The sequence below is a fragment of the Crinia signifera genome, chromosome 6 (assembly GCF_055691185.1).
Source record: "Crinia signifera chromosome 6, ASM5569118v1, whole genome shotgun sequence".
Taxonomy (NCBI): Eukaryota; Metazoa; Chordata; class Amphibia; order Anura; family Myobatrachidae; genus Crinia; species Crinia signifera.
In genome coordinates, this window is record NC_139222.1 from 249,446,863 (window position 1) to 249,461,847 (window position 14,985).

General features: G+C 46.2%; 2 protein-coding genes across 6 annotated transcripts in view; both read right to left on the bottom strand.

The window, feature by feature from the left end:
• The window catches only part of CFAP46 (cilia and flagella associated protein 46), a 211,128-nt gene extending 196,498 nt beyond the window's left edge, over nucleotides 1-14,630 (bottom strand). For 3 of the 5 annotated variants that reach the window (XM_083149297.1, XM_083149298.1, XM_083149295.1), the window contains exons 1-3: nucleotides 14,511-14,630; nucleotides 9,805-9,937; nucleotides 5,673-5,797 (exon numbers count right to left, since the gene is read on the bottom strand). In XM_083149297.1, the coding sequence (XP_083005423.1) occupies nucleotides 5,673-5,797; nucleotides 9,805-9,853 (174 nt within the window). In that variant the 5' untranslated portion in view covers nucleotides 9,854-9,937; nucleotides 14,511-14,630. Of the gene's footprint in view, nucleotides 1-5,661; nucleotides 5,798-9,804; nucleotides 9,938-11,325; nucleotides 11,518-14,510 lie in introns of those variants that run through there. The other 2 variants (XM_083149296.1, XM_083149299.1) reach the window with 2 other exon arrangements.
• Nucleotides 1,166-5,402, bottom strand: LOC146009183 (uncharacterized). The gene is made up of 2 exons (XM_083149294.1): nucleotides 4,463-5,402; nucleotides 1,166-4,090 (listed from the first exon to the last, which is right to left on the bottom strand). The coding sequence occupies exons 1-2, from the start codon at nucleotides 5,100-5,102 to the stop codon at nucleotides 3,291-3,293; spliced, it is 1,440 nt and encodes a 479-aa protein (XP_083005420.1). The 5' UTR covers nucleotides 5,103-5,402; the 3' UTR covers nucleotides 1,166-3,290.
• Nucleotides 14,631-14,985: the final 355 nt, after the last annotated feature.

Sequence of the window (14,985 nt, forward strand, 5' to 3'; positions counted from 1 at the left end):
GCTGCCTGACCACTCGGTCCAGCATTCGATGGTCGGTGACCATCGAATGATGGGGGCGGTTCCCACAGATGGAGGAGGTGTTCACATGAAAAATCCACTCGCGGTCTGTTCGGTCAGCGTCTTACCGCATTCGGACGGTGTGAGCGATCCGTATGGAAGGCGGGGCTAAGAACACCTCCTGTCCAAAAATACGCATCCGACCGATTCAACTAGAATAAGGACCTATGTGCAGATATATGCAATAAGCACCATTATCATTGTCAGAAAGAAAGTTTTCCTTATAGAATTGTAATTACAAAGGCAACATACATTTCTCTTTTTATCCACTTAGCGGGGGTATTCAGGGGCAGATGTATTAAGCCTGGTAAAGTGATAAAGCAACGATAAAGTGGAAAGTGATAATGCACTAGCCAATCAGCTGTGTTTGAAAAATTACAGTTAGGAGTGGATTGGCTGGGGCGCTATCACCATCAACTTTAGCACCCATTTATTAATTTACCAGGCTTAATACATCTGCGCCTCAATGTTGTATTCCGACTGTCGGAACGTTTCCGATGGTCAGAATATCTGGTAATTTGACGCTAATTCTGGAGTCGGAATTCAATCTTGCAAATGTTCCGACAGTCGTAATACACCTGGATATACAAATCCACATGTATTTTGTTGAAAACGGCTGCGGATTCTACAAACCAGCGTCCGCTCTCGACAATGTAGATTTGACTTTTTAATTAATCTGCAGGGGCTTCAATGTGGTTGAAAAAGGCCGCATTGAATAGATGTGTGCCGATATTTACGACTGTTGGAAATATCGGCATGCACTGAATACCCCCTTAACTGGCTAATTTGTTCTCCAAAAAACGATCAGACATAGTTTTTTCTCATTATTATTATGGGTTGTCTTGCTGGAGATGGCACAAATCAGGTCATCAAGGCCCCATCGTACAATGGTATGCATGTTGGTGGGTTGTAGTGTAAACTTAAATACATCCCAAAACATAAACGAACAAAGTCAGAACACCTTTAATGTCTATGGACCTTATTCTGGTTCACATGCAATGCCTCCCACCCCGGCATACTTACAATCGGGATGCCAGAAATGTCAGTATTCCAGCATCCCGGCCAGGGGTATGTTAGGCATACCGTCTGATAACAGCCTGTTATACCATGTTCTCATTGCCGCCCCTGCAAAATCCCGGGTTTTTCTTGCCGGGTTTTTGGCGGGGCACAGAGAATGGATACTTTTCTACCCCGTTCATACAGCACCTTAAACCCGGGAAATTCCCGTGTATGACGCGTTCACACTGCTTCCCCTGGTCTGCCCTGCCAACAAGTGTGTGAATATAAAAGCAGCTTTGATTGGCTGTTGAAAAAGTAGCTGTGATTGGCTGTTTTAGAAAGCAGCTGTTATTGGCTGGCTGAGGATGATGTCATATAAAGTGGCCTGTTTTTTCCAAGCACACTGCATTGCTGGAATCATGGCTGATGAGATGCTTTTGTTTTGCACCATTTTGCTGTTTCATGCAGCAAATGAGAGCTTGCTGCAGCTGCTTACATTGTGCTACCTTGCACAATGCACTTTGAAGAGGAGGAGAGCGCAATTTCTTGCTGAGAGAGACAGTGCTCGCCTTCATTATGTGCGAAGGAGAAGAGCTTTCATCACCTCCAGCGTTACCTCCATATTGAGGTTCAGCACATCCAGTACCCGGCGAATGTGGACCAGAGACTGCTCTCATGGCGAGGTATTTTGGTCTACAGTGGAGGGTTATGAGGATGACCAGTGGATGGAGCATTTTCGCATGTCACGTGGGACCTTTCAGTATGTGCTGGACCTTCTAACCCCTGCACTTTCCAGACAGACCACAAACTGCAGAATACCCATCTCACCTAGAAAGAGACTAGCGATAGCGCTATGGTGGTATGCTACACCGGGAGAATACCGCACAGTCGCCTGCTTGTTTGGAGTGGGGAGATCCACTGTATGCACTATAGTCCATGAGGTGACGCAGGCTTTGCTGGAAGGACTTTACCGTCGTTTCATCACCTTACCTCAAGGACAAAGGTTGGACGACATCATCGCTGGTTTCCTGCATCGTGGATATCCACAGTGTGCTGGAGCTATAGACGGTACACACATTCCTATTATTGCCCCCACAGAAAACCATGCGGATTACTTTAATCGCAAAGGCTGGCACTCCATAATTCTACAGGCTGTAGTGGACCACAAATATTGGTAAGTACATTTTTTTATGATAATATTAAACTGTACTTTGCGTATTGCTAGGGTAACTAAACAGAAATCTTAACACTTTATATTTTCAGCTTCACTGATGTCTTCATTGGCTGGCCTGGCCGTTCCCATGATGCAAGGGTTCTAGCAAATTCGGACCTATACCTTATTGCTGAGGAGAAGCAGGATGGCTGGTTGTTCCCTAGAGAGGTAAAGATATGTTTTTGCATGTTGCAGTTGGGATATTTTTAGTGTTATGTATGCATGTATGTATAACCAACGTACCACATGTATTGTTGTTTTTCAATGTCTCTCTTTACACCGGTAGAGAAAAGTGGCAATCTGAATAGCATACTTGTACTCCAAGAATTCCATATTGTAACTCTTATTTTACTTTGCAGAAATCGAAGATCATCGATGGGGTGGAGATCCCAGTACATATAATCGGGGATGCAGCATACCCATTACGACGATGGTTAATGAAGGGGTTCACCCAGCGCCATCAACTTACCCCGGAACAAATTGATTTCACCCACACCCTCAGTTCTGCACGAATGGTGGTAGAAAATGCCTTTGGCCGTCTAAAAGGCCGTTGGCGTTGTTTAATGAAGCGCAATGACATTGATACCAGCTTCATGCCTCATGTAGTTGCTGCCTGCTGTGTGTTGCACAACATATGTGAGTTTAAGAAAGAACAGTTTCTACCAGAATGGACCGTACTGGAGCCTGAGGAATCAGATCACTCTGCAGATTCTGAGATGTATGAGGGGACAAACACATGTGCAGAAGACATTCGCAACACCATTACCAATAACATATTTGCTTTAACCCACTAGTGTACTATAGTTTTTAATTTTCAATAAACTTCAAAAACATTTCTGTTTGTTTGTACATATTTTATTCATATGTACAACATATATTTTTTTAGTTAAATAGCATAAAGTGTACCAAAAATGCACATAGAAAAATATAATAAAACTGTAATGACAATACCCAAATGCCTTACATAACTTCTGTACAGGCCGGGTGGGCAGACAAATAAACAAAAAGTCAATAAACACCTCTACAGCACATGGTAGCGGGGGTTTTCCTTTCTTGGAGCCGTTCGATTCTCCGCATGACTATGTGGACCAGCCGCATAATCAAGGCAGTGTGGTGGAACTGTGGGAGGCTGAGTTGCACCCGGTGTACGCTCAGGGAAATGGCAGTGATTTGCTGGAGGCTGAGGTGTCCCAGCAGCATACTCGGGGCACTGCGGAGGAACTGGTGGAGGCTGAGGTGCACCAGCTGTACGCTCTTGGAAATGTCGAGGATTTGCTGGAGGCTGTGGTGTCCCAGACGCATACTCTGAGGAGTGCGGTGGAACTGGGGGAGGCTGAGGTGGACCTGCTGTACGCTCAGGGAAATGGAGGTCATTTGCTTGAGGCTGAGGAGTCCCAGCAGCATACTCAGGGAAAAGGTGTGACATTGGTGGTGGGTGAGGTGTGCTGTATGGCACCATGTTCCCCTGGGTTGGGCCTACAAAATTTGGTTGGCCTGCGCTATACATTGGATAACCATACTGAAAATTATTGTGTGGTGGCTGGGGCAGTGCATGGCCTTGTGCCCTAAATAGACTATTAAGGAACTCCATCTGCGTATCTCGGTTCTCTCGATTGATACGCTCATGCATACCAACAATGGCAGTAATGAACGTGTTCTGTAGGTCACGCTCATTGTCCATAAATCGCTGCAGACGAGCATCTTCATGAACTTGCATCGAATTATCCATTTCCTTCAGGTGTTCAAGCATTACGGTGGTCATTGCTTTTGTGGCTTGTTCCATCTTAGTGGACCTCTTTCTTCTCAGTGGCACATTATAAACTATGGGAAAAACAAACAACACATTACTATACAAGACTATAATAATGTTACTTCTCCTTCTACCCAAAAGACATTGTTGGTGCCCATGCACTTGGAAAACCATCTGTGCTGAAGGCTAGATATCAGTAAAACCTTAACTTCTCATTCAGACGTGTTAGCAATGTTGCTGACAGGCCTGAATCAGATCCCCTCTGCACAGATGCATGTGGATGTTAAATTTCAAAAATACTTAAATAAAAAAGCAGTGTTGGCACATGCATGCTTGAGGCCTTTTCCCTCCTGCACTCTTGCTACATGCTGCGACATATTTCTTTAATAAACAAAAATATAGTACTGTGTAATAATGGTGTGTGTAAAAAGTTATAAACTTACTGTTGGTCCGCAACTTTGGACGTGCACTCTGTGGCAATGCTTCAAAGGCTGGACTTCCTTCAGCAGGTAGTGATGATGCAGGCGTTGATGGTGGTCGCTGCAAAGGTGATGGCGGATGCTGCACAGGTGAAGAGAATGCCGTGGGGCCTACAGCTGAATTGTGGGAGTTAAATGATGAATCCAGAACTTCACATTGGGCTTCACCATGGACTGAGCGGGAATCCATTTCACTGTCTGTGGCCTCAAGGTCAATGGGTGACGCTGCTGCTGCTACTGCGTTTTCTTCACAGACACTTGCTGCACTGCCAGCAAAACTGCTGGAGGAGGACAGTGATATGGGATTAGCCAGTGCAGAGTTCCCAAAGATGACATTACACTGGTCATAAAATGGCCAGTCCATACGGGCACCACCACTCTTCCTCCTGTTTAGGTCATGGACCTTAGCATACTGCTTCCGCAGGGCTTTGAGTTTATTCACTACCTGTTGCTGCGTTTTGACGATGCCACGGGCAGACAGGATTTTGGCGATGTTGTAGTAAACAACGGAGTCCTTCACTGTGCCGGTCACTTGCTTTTTTATCTCCTCCTCTCCTCTCACTGCTAGCAGCTCGAGCACTTCCTCATCCCTCCAGTGCGACATGTCTGCTCTCCTCGACGCAGCATATGGACGTCAGACGCAGCATGAAATGGACGTCACGTCACATGATCACATCCGCCAATGAGCTTCTTTTTTTCCATCATGTTTGAAAAACCCGTGTCTGCGCTGTTCAGACTGAAGTACACCCGTGTTTTACCCAGGAAAAACCCTGCAAAAAACCCGTGTGTAATTCCCGGGGCATAACACCCGGGAATTTCAAAAGGACGCGTTCACACTGAGACACGACACGGGAAATTACCGCTCGCCCTGCCAAATACCCGGGTTTTTTAGGCAATGAGAACGGGGTATTATTGTGAACAAGGGGCAACACTGACTGTATATTTACCCTCCAGGCCACAGCTGCTGAACATATAACATATCATTAGCTGCCAACACGGTGCTGCTGTACAGGACCACGCTACAGATGTACACCTCCCATGCTCTCCTAGCAGCTGAATGGCTGTCATGGAGGATACAGTTCTGATAGTGACATCAAGGTTATAGGGCAGATATAATATTGGTTCCTTCGGCTCACTCACCCAATGGTTTCCCATACACTGACCTATAACTTACGTGTAGGGCTTGTTCTGCGCACAGGATGTATAGATCCGAACTGAACTTTTCTGGTACGACGTTCACTGATCTGTCTCCGGTAACTGCTTTAATTAATTTGTAAGCGCTGAGCAGGGCATCAGCATCTTGGCAGAGGTTAGGAAAGAAGAGAAGAGCATCTGTTAGAGCACACAATTAGCAGCAGTGATTTTGCCCCGCTCCTGCATTGAAACAGACACGTGTACAATGGACTGAGGGTCACTTCACTTATTAAGTCTAAGTGGATTTATTAAAGAGAAACCGTAAAAAAGCACAAAGTTGATTAAAATCAATGAGTACTACAATTAAAGAGATAACATGTTTAATGCAATAGCAAATTAAAGTATTTCACACATTAATTTGGTAACTGTGCAAGGGTGTGCTACGCCTGCAAATAATGACACAGCTTTATCTGAAGATTTATTCATCCATAAATAAAGTATCAGACAAAACACATGGGGCTCATTCAGAGTCGCATGCTGCTGTGAACATTTTAACTCTTCCCATAGTTGCTTTTATCACTATGGGACTAATACACACGTGGACAGAGACCCTGGATTCTCAGATTAGAGATGAAGTTGCACACAGAATTGGTGGTTTGGGCTGGGCCTGATTAACCAATAGGCTGATTAGGCTGTGGCCTAGGGTGCCAGGTAGCGGGGAGGCACAGAGTAAGTGTGGGTGCAGGGGGTCTGCGGGGGCTATTGCTGCGCTGACCTGCCTTACCCTCCACTTACCGCCGTGTCTGCGGTCCTGGCGCTCCTCCTGGCTCCTACTACTAATGAAAGATAAACATAAAATGTCCGCCCCCTTACAGCAGAGGCGACTGTCTCCTCTAGCATCCTTAAAAACGATCTGATGTTAGGGGCAGCCATTTTGTGAGGGTCATTTTTCATTAGCAGGAGCCAGGAGGAGCGCCGGGACCGCAGCCAGGTAGATCTGTGGGTCCATGTTAAAGCCGAAGCGGCGGCAAGTGGAGGAGTAAGGCAGGGTTAGGGTAGTTTAACTTTTCTTGGGGAGGGGGGGGGGGGGTTTCTAGTTACACCACTGGTGCCAGGACTGGGGTTGCCTTGCAGGTGACAGCCAATGTACTGTGGGGGGTGAAGGTCTTAAGGTGCCAGTAGGCTGTGTCAATGTAACTTGTTGATTGAACCATTACTTTTTGTACATTGTGCTCCAGCACCAACTGGGCAGCCTAAAGTCAGTCTCCTTCACACATCACAAGCATTAGATCCTACATGCCAGTTGTATAACCTCCGTTACATGCATGCACATACAGTAGGCAGTATGAATGGCGAGGCCCAGAGCGCCCATACACATGGGGAGATACATGTGTATTATCCTACTAGGTGATTCATCGCGCCCTACAGGCGCTCTTCACACTGTCGTAAGGGGCTGCGCCCCCTTAATTTGTGAACATTTGTATATGAGAAAGATGGTTAGAATTGTATGAAAGATGGCCTGTATTGCAACTTGAGTTATAGGTGAAATGTGTTAAATAGAGAGCATATGATGTGGAAGGGGGTGTGTATTGTTTTGTTTAATTAAAAAGCGGTTACAGAGTAAGATGTACATTGATAGTGTGGATGGTACAGTGACATTTGTGGGTGTGGGGGGGGCTGTGTGTGCATGTTGTTTAGGTATGTGTGTGTGCAATAGTATAGTAGGGTGTTTCTGAATCAGCGGCTCCCCACTGGCGGAGGTCACGACACAGGAAAACAGGAGGCTGGGTAGTGATAGGGGTGTGTGGGCATAAGGGGGACTAAAGAGGAGGGTGGGAGATACTGTGCAGCTTCTGCCAGTGGGTGAGGGTCCAGCATGGCAGTACAGGAGTACAGGATGGTGGCCCTTAGTCAGTGTCTCCTCCTACTGGGTGGGAGTTCGGATGCATGAGAGCAGGAGGCTGGGCTATGAGGCATGATAGGGGTATGTGGGCAACACAGCGTCAGCGACTCCCCAGTGATGGAAGTTACGGTTCAGGAGAGCAGGAATCTGGGTAGTGATAGGGGTGTGTGAGTATACGGGGGACTAAAGAGGGGCTTAGGGGTGCCGTGAATTGCGGGAGGGGCGCGGGGGGTGCCGTGAATCAAGGGAGGGAGGGGGAGCAGGTGTCGGCGAATCGCGGGAGAGGGCGGGGGTCCGCAAAGCGTGGGAGGGGGCGTGAATTGCGCGAGGGGGGGTTGCAAATCGCGGGAGGGGGTGCGCAGGGGGTCCGTGAATTGCGGGAGGGGGGGGGGCACGGGGCGCGATGAATCACCTAGTTGGTTATATATTCTTGTAGAAGGATGGTAGGATGTTGCTGTCATTCAGAATGCATTTACATAAACAGTGATAGTAGCAGTAAAAGGTCTGACTTAAAACATGTTTACTGTCCGGCTTCCTCAGGAGCAAGTCACTTGCTCCTGAGGAAGCCGGACAGTAAACATCCGGGGAAACGCGTTGAGCTATTGAAAGAAAGACCATCTCTCATCTTTACAAGTGATGTCCCTTCTCCCACAGACGTCCGTCATCTCCTAAAATTCATTTGGATTACAAATCGTTTGGGGATTCAAGCCAAATTCCTTATTATCCAGTACAAAGGAGAAGACGCCTAATAGGGAGAATTGCCTGTATCCCTAATCAGGGAACCATCATATGGGACTTCATCATCACTCCTTTCCTGGTGCCCACAACCTTTACACCAGAGAACAACAGATGGTAATATAACTATAACTATATTTCACAAGAATTCCACACTTGTGGAGCTCCGCAATTCACTAGCAAAAAGAATCCGGTGCTAATTTTTTATTTCATTTTATTCAATGTGTGTTATATTATTTTTCTTGATTGTTTTTATATGTTTAAAATAAATTGATAATTTTTTGAGATACCGTCTGGTCTTTCTAATTGTTCAGCCAGCGCTGGCACATTCCTTTTTTCTTTACCACAAATACTTTGGGCTTGACAACCCAGTGCCAGCAGCTGTTGATAGCGCACCACTCACTTTGTTTCTTCTTTGCTGTGTAACATGGAGAGGCAGAGGGTGTCTGGCACTGTCTGTGGGCTCACTGGGCTGGTTCTCTGTCATGTGAGTCAGTCATGTGAGTCAGAGGCTCCACCCAGCGTTAGAGCTCCAGACACACTTTGAGTGACAGATGTAGCCAAATATATAAGAGATGGCACCTGGAACCTTAAATCAGGCCCTGGGTTTGGGGACAGACTGGGAGCATTATGGAGACAGTACTGCAGTCTGAAGTGTACTGGAATATTCCGGGTCACTTCATTAATAGAACAGTACTTTACAAGAACTTGCTAGTCTTTCCTAGTAATATCCCAATGGAGAAGGGGCAGATTTGGTTCTAAGGCTTCACAGACTGGACCAGTCAGTAGTGATAAAGGATCCGTGTTTCTCTGCACACATGATCCCAGCTGACAGATACACACCCGGGAACCGACCATGACACGTCAGTCAATCACTGCAATTATATCGTTGCTGTGAATACGATCACAAAGGTGATGTACAGAAAGATCGCAGCGAATGTGCCGATAATCGTTCAATTGCGAAAACATTGGCATAGCGTACAAATATGCGGAGTACACACCAGGACGACTCGCTCACGATCACGCGGAGCGCACGACCTGCTCACGATGTGCACCGTGAACGGTACCGATCCGATGGCGACCCACACCCGGGTGTATGGTCATTTCCAGATCCTACCTGCTGCAGGTAGGATCTGAATAACGACCGTCCAACCCGCGGGGCCGCGCATCCGATCGGAATCAGATCACAACAGGACAGAAAAGGGCCCAATCACCACACAATCTACATCCAATCGGTCAGAATTGGATCTAGCTTGATGGGATTGGACCCTTGTCGTCCTGGTGTGTACCCAGCATTAGACTCCACATAACCTGACTGTAGTGGTCTTTTTCACAGCTTTTAAAATAAATGCTGTGATGGTCTCACAGTAGAACACTGCTGATTATAATTATTGCACTTGCTTTTCATAAAGTAAAAGTTAGATTTTAATTAGAGCAAAATCTAAGAATGAGAGTTTAAGAATTAGCCACACATTTAATTATCCTTATTCTCAGATATAACCATAGCAAGATAACACATTATACATACACTTACCTTGCTGACTTTCTGCTGCAGAGAGGTGCTGTCTTATAATTAAATCCATTTTTCTTTGTACTTCAAGGGGAGATACACGATCTTGTAACAATTTAAAGTATGTTCATAAGATGTAATAGTAGCCAGGAGATACCTACATATGGTAAACAGCAAACTACAGAATAAGCACAGGTACGATATATCCAACCCAAAAACAAATATAGGTACACACTGGTGTATTTAGTAGACACTACAACATTTCCGTCTGTTTTATTAGAACATTCAGTGTGGTACAAACAACTTATTGAAACCAATCCAAAAAGCTAAATTGCACGAGAAACCGTAAAACTGACATAGAGGTGAGAAGCAGCACTCAGTAATGTGTTACCTGAATGGTATAATGAAGGAATAATGCAATATTTGTATCACAATATTAACCCTTTAAATGCCAAGTGAATTTGTCAAAATAGGTGTGAACATTTGCAAGCATACATTTGTATTCACCTTAATTCGCTGTAATGTTTACCTTTTACAGGAAATACAATCTTTTATTTTTTAATTGAATGTATATAACAAATGTGAGCAACGCTGCCATTTTTTAGTGGACACTTTGCGCATCTCTCCCAGAGATGTTGGCACTCAAAGAGTTAAGAAACTTTACACATCACAGGGTCTTTGTGTGACCAATTGATTGGGTGTGGATCAGTTGGTTACCATAAAGTTGTTAGACAGTCATTAGGCCGACACCATTAGGTCGACATGCATTTAGGTCGACATGGGTCTAGGTCAACATGCAGGAAGGTCGACATGAGTCTAGGTCAACATGGGTTAGGTTGACAGGGTCATAAGGTCAAGGGGTCATTATGTCGACATGGGTTAGGTTGACAGTCAAAAGGTCGACATGGAGTTTTTCACCTTTTTTTATCCGAATGTCAACACAGTCGACATGGACACAAGTTAAAGTGCACCGCATCCTCTCGCATGGCTTGCTGCGTTTGGCACACTTTTTTATTTTCCCACCAAGCCCTAGTGCAGTGATGGGGAACTTTCGGCTCTCCAGCTGTTGCTAAACTACACATCCCAGCATGCCCTGCAACAGTTTTAGAATGGCCAAATAGCAAAACTGTAGCAGGGCATGCTGGGATGTGTAGTTCAACAACAGCTGGAGGGCAGAAGGTTCCCCATCACTGCATCAGTGCCTTGATGGCTAACCTTGACACTCCAGCTGTTGCTGAACTACACATCCCAGCAACAGCTGGAGTGTCAAGGTTAGCCATCAAGGCCCTAGTGGAAGCTCAAAAAACCCCATATTGACCTTTTGACTGTCGACCTAACCCATGTCAACCTAACTACCCTGTCGACCTAACCCATGTTGACCTAGAATCATGTCGACCTTCTTGCATGGCGACCTTATGACTGTCTAACAACTTGCTGGTGACCCAATGACCATATCCCAGAGTATCAAACACACGTCTGTCCCTAACATACATTATGTCCTTCAGTTTCCTAGTTTTTGTTTAAAATGAAAGAAGACATACGTACTGTATATAGCCAGCAATCTACTTTATGACTCGGAAAATTGTGACTCTTTGAAATTGATGGGTTTCATATACCAGTAATCCTGGAGGCGGGCTCAGCTTTTTCAAGAGGCGTTTCCAGTATTTTAATGGTTAAATGCTTCCTAGTGACAGCTTTTTGTAAGTCATTTTGTCTCCCAGTGTCCCAGACAGAAACCTGAGATTGGAAACCAGACTTTAAGCTTGGATGGACAGGGAAACGGGCGCAATGAAAAATGCTGAGATACTTCTGAATTGTAAAATAATAAATAATAATTGTATTTCTCTGCACTACTGTCTCTGCAGTCTGGATTTCCAACAATACTGCTCCTTTGAGCCTCTTTAATGCCTTTAATAATTCATGAGATTAAAGGGACATCGGGACTTTATAAAATGTGTCATTATCATACATTTTACTTGGTTTATTACATGGGTTTTTACTTTCCTGCACAAAATGCTATTAAACACGTAGGAAAGTAGGACGAGTCTTGTCAGACAACAAGTCCTCTTCTGGGGGATAAAAGCCTCTGCAGCTAAACTGGAACGACTGCTCCAACTCTGGCCATACACGTGTCCGATGTGGCCAGTTTTCACCCGATTCAGAAGGATCTGTTGAAAAGTGGCCAAATCGCATGTGTTCCCGGCAGTGGGGAATGGGATCACATCCAATATATCAGATGCAAAAGGGCCGCATGCAATATATTGCATGGGATCCTGCTGCCAGGAAACCTCGTGTGGCTCAAGGGGGATCGGCTGCGACTTCTCCAGGGGAAGTTGCAGTAGTGTATGGGGAGCTTAAAGCAATCTCTCCTCCTCTATGTTGACATGGGTGCGGATGGGTTGACCGACCTAATGATGGGCAACAGTCATTAGGTCAACACCGTTGGGTCGACAAACAGCAAGTCGACAGGTGCCTAGGTCGACATGTCACAAGGTCGACACAATTGTTAGGTCGACATGGGGTATTTCACTGTTTTTGGAGCAGAATGTCAACACCGTCGACATGGACACAGTTTTAAGTGCACCGCGTCCCCTAGCATTTTATTCGGTACTTGTTTCCTAGCACGGCCACAACGATTTAGATCGTTGTGGTCGTAAGATAAAAAATCGGATCGATCGCATCGCATGCGATTTGGTCGCATGCGATGCGACCGATCCGACCGACCGATTTTTCACCCGATTTTTTTTTTTTTTTCACCTGATTATTTTTAATTGCCCCCCCAAATGTTACTAAGTGGGCTAGACCCCACGATAGACGTCAACCCGAAGCGTGGCGAGCGCAGCGAGCCCGCGAGGGGCGGCGGTGCGCGTCCTCCGACCTTTTCATTCCCCTACTATCCACTAGGGCGTGGAGTGAGAATAGAATAGTGTGGCGAGCGCAGCGAGCCACCGAGCCCGAAGCGTGGCGAGCGCAGCGAGCCCCGCGAGGGGACGCGTATAACTTCACAGGTATACGCGTCCCCTCGCGGGGCTCGCTGCGCTCGCCACGCTTCGGGCTCGGTGGCTCGCTGCGCTCGCCACACTATTCTATTCTCACTCCACGCCCTAGTGGATAGTAGGGGAATGAAAAGGTCGTAGGACGCGCACCGCCGCCCCTCGCGGCCTCGCTGCGCTCGCCACGCTTCGGGTTGACGTCTATCGTGGGGTCATGGCGGGCACATAAAAAATGTGAAATGGGTCATATTGGCCCATTTCACCTTTTTTATCATTTTTCCCTATGTGAGATGGACTTAATCAAGTCCATCTCATCTTGTGCCATTATAATGGCACAAGACCGACAAGATCCTCCCGATTTCAATGTTAAAAGATTTTTTAACATTGAAGTCTATGGAAAAATCGGGTCAATCGGTCGGTCGCATCGCGGCCGATTTTAATTGGTCGCGACCGACCGATTGACCCGATTTCTGTCAATCAAAGGGAAAAAATTGTAAAAAATCGGCCACATCGTGAGGATCGTGTCCCTTAATTAAGAGCCACGATCACTCACGATTGTGGCCGTTCTAGGAAACAAGTACCTTTTATTCTCCCAACACATGCTAGTGGATGGTAGGGCATGAAATACCACCTGTCGGCACATGCCGGCTCAAAAAACAGTGATAATTCTGTTGACAGTCCTGACTAGATGTATCTGAATATGAAGCTGCACGTCACTCGGAACCAGGCCCTAAATCACTTTTGCTGTACGGTGCTTGCTAAAATTTTTATATTTTGCAACTTTAACCCATGATATGTGCTAAGTGGCAGGAGTTGTAGGGTCAGGGGGACGGTACCTTTACATTCTAAAACAAAACAAATGTTCCACTTAATTTGGGATTCTGCTTACAGACAAAGCGATCCCCGCAGGGATGTGACCTGAAGAGGGTGTGGGGCGCAGCCATCTTAATAATACTGCTTTCACTTCGCAAAATGCAGGGACGCACCAGGACTTTAAAAGGGTTCAGTCCCGGTGCGACCCTGTATTTTGCGCTGTTCAGATCGCTTCAGCGAACCGGCAATATTGCTGGTTCGACGATGTCATGCGGGGGCGGGGCAGAGTGGCGGAGCATCATCGGGGCAGGGGAGGAGGCAGCGCTTAGAGCTGGTGCTGCTCCAAGCCCTGCCTCATCCATAGTGTGAATGGGAAACAGGTCACTGGACCCGATTAATCAGTTCACACCGCAAAGCAGCACGCCAACGAACCGGTAAGAACCCTGTTTTACCGGTTCGTATTGCTGTGTTGCTACCGGTTTGCTGGACCAAGTAACACCTTTCACATCGCACCAATTACCGGGTTGAACCAGCAAGAAACCGGCATGAACCCGGAAATTAAGTGCGATGTATAAGGGGATCTTATCTAAAACAAGTCTCATAGTTTGGAAACCATAGTGATGAGACACTTAAAATAAAGGCTGTTTTGCTCAAAGTCCTCCAGATTCTGGTACCAGCATATTAATCAGACCTGCCAGCACTGGCATCCCTAATGTAACAACTGTAATGTGCTATGGAACTACAAGTGCTAGAGTGTCCGCTAGGACTAGTACACTACTGGTAGTAAATGCACAGGCTGCCTATGCCTATACCGTCCGATGATGAGGCTGCTAGGCTGACGTCCCACCCTCTGGCTCTGGCCCCGGCCCCGGAGTGTATAGCATAATGCACACCGTTCGCTGTATGTGTTATTGGTGTACTCACCGCCATCAGCTCACTAGTACTGCAACCTGGTAACTCGGTAACCTAGCAACGAGACGCACAGTAGTCGCCTACGGAAGCCGCAGTGGTATATAACTATCAGCGGCCACGTTCGCGTTTGTTTGGCTGTTGGCAGACTTCACGAAGGCGGACTTCGGTCCAAAGTGTTATATCTGGGGAGTATGTGATCCTTATGTATTTACTGTGTTTTCAATCGTATAGTAGCATTGGGACATTAAGCACGAGGCTGAAGTTGGCTTCTTATTCGGCCAGCTTCTTATTCGAGCTCCAGCTTCTTATTCAGAACAATCACTTTTACAAGGGTTAATGAATCATGAACCACAAATTTGACTGCAGAAATCAACACAGGGGGGTCACGTACATATGACCCACTAGCAATTACTTTTGACCAACAAGGTTTTGGGCAGAAATTGGGCACTAAAGTGGGCATGGGTCCCAGAATTCATAATTTTGAGTA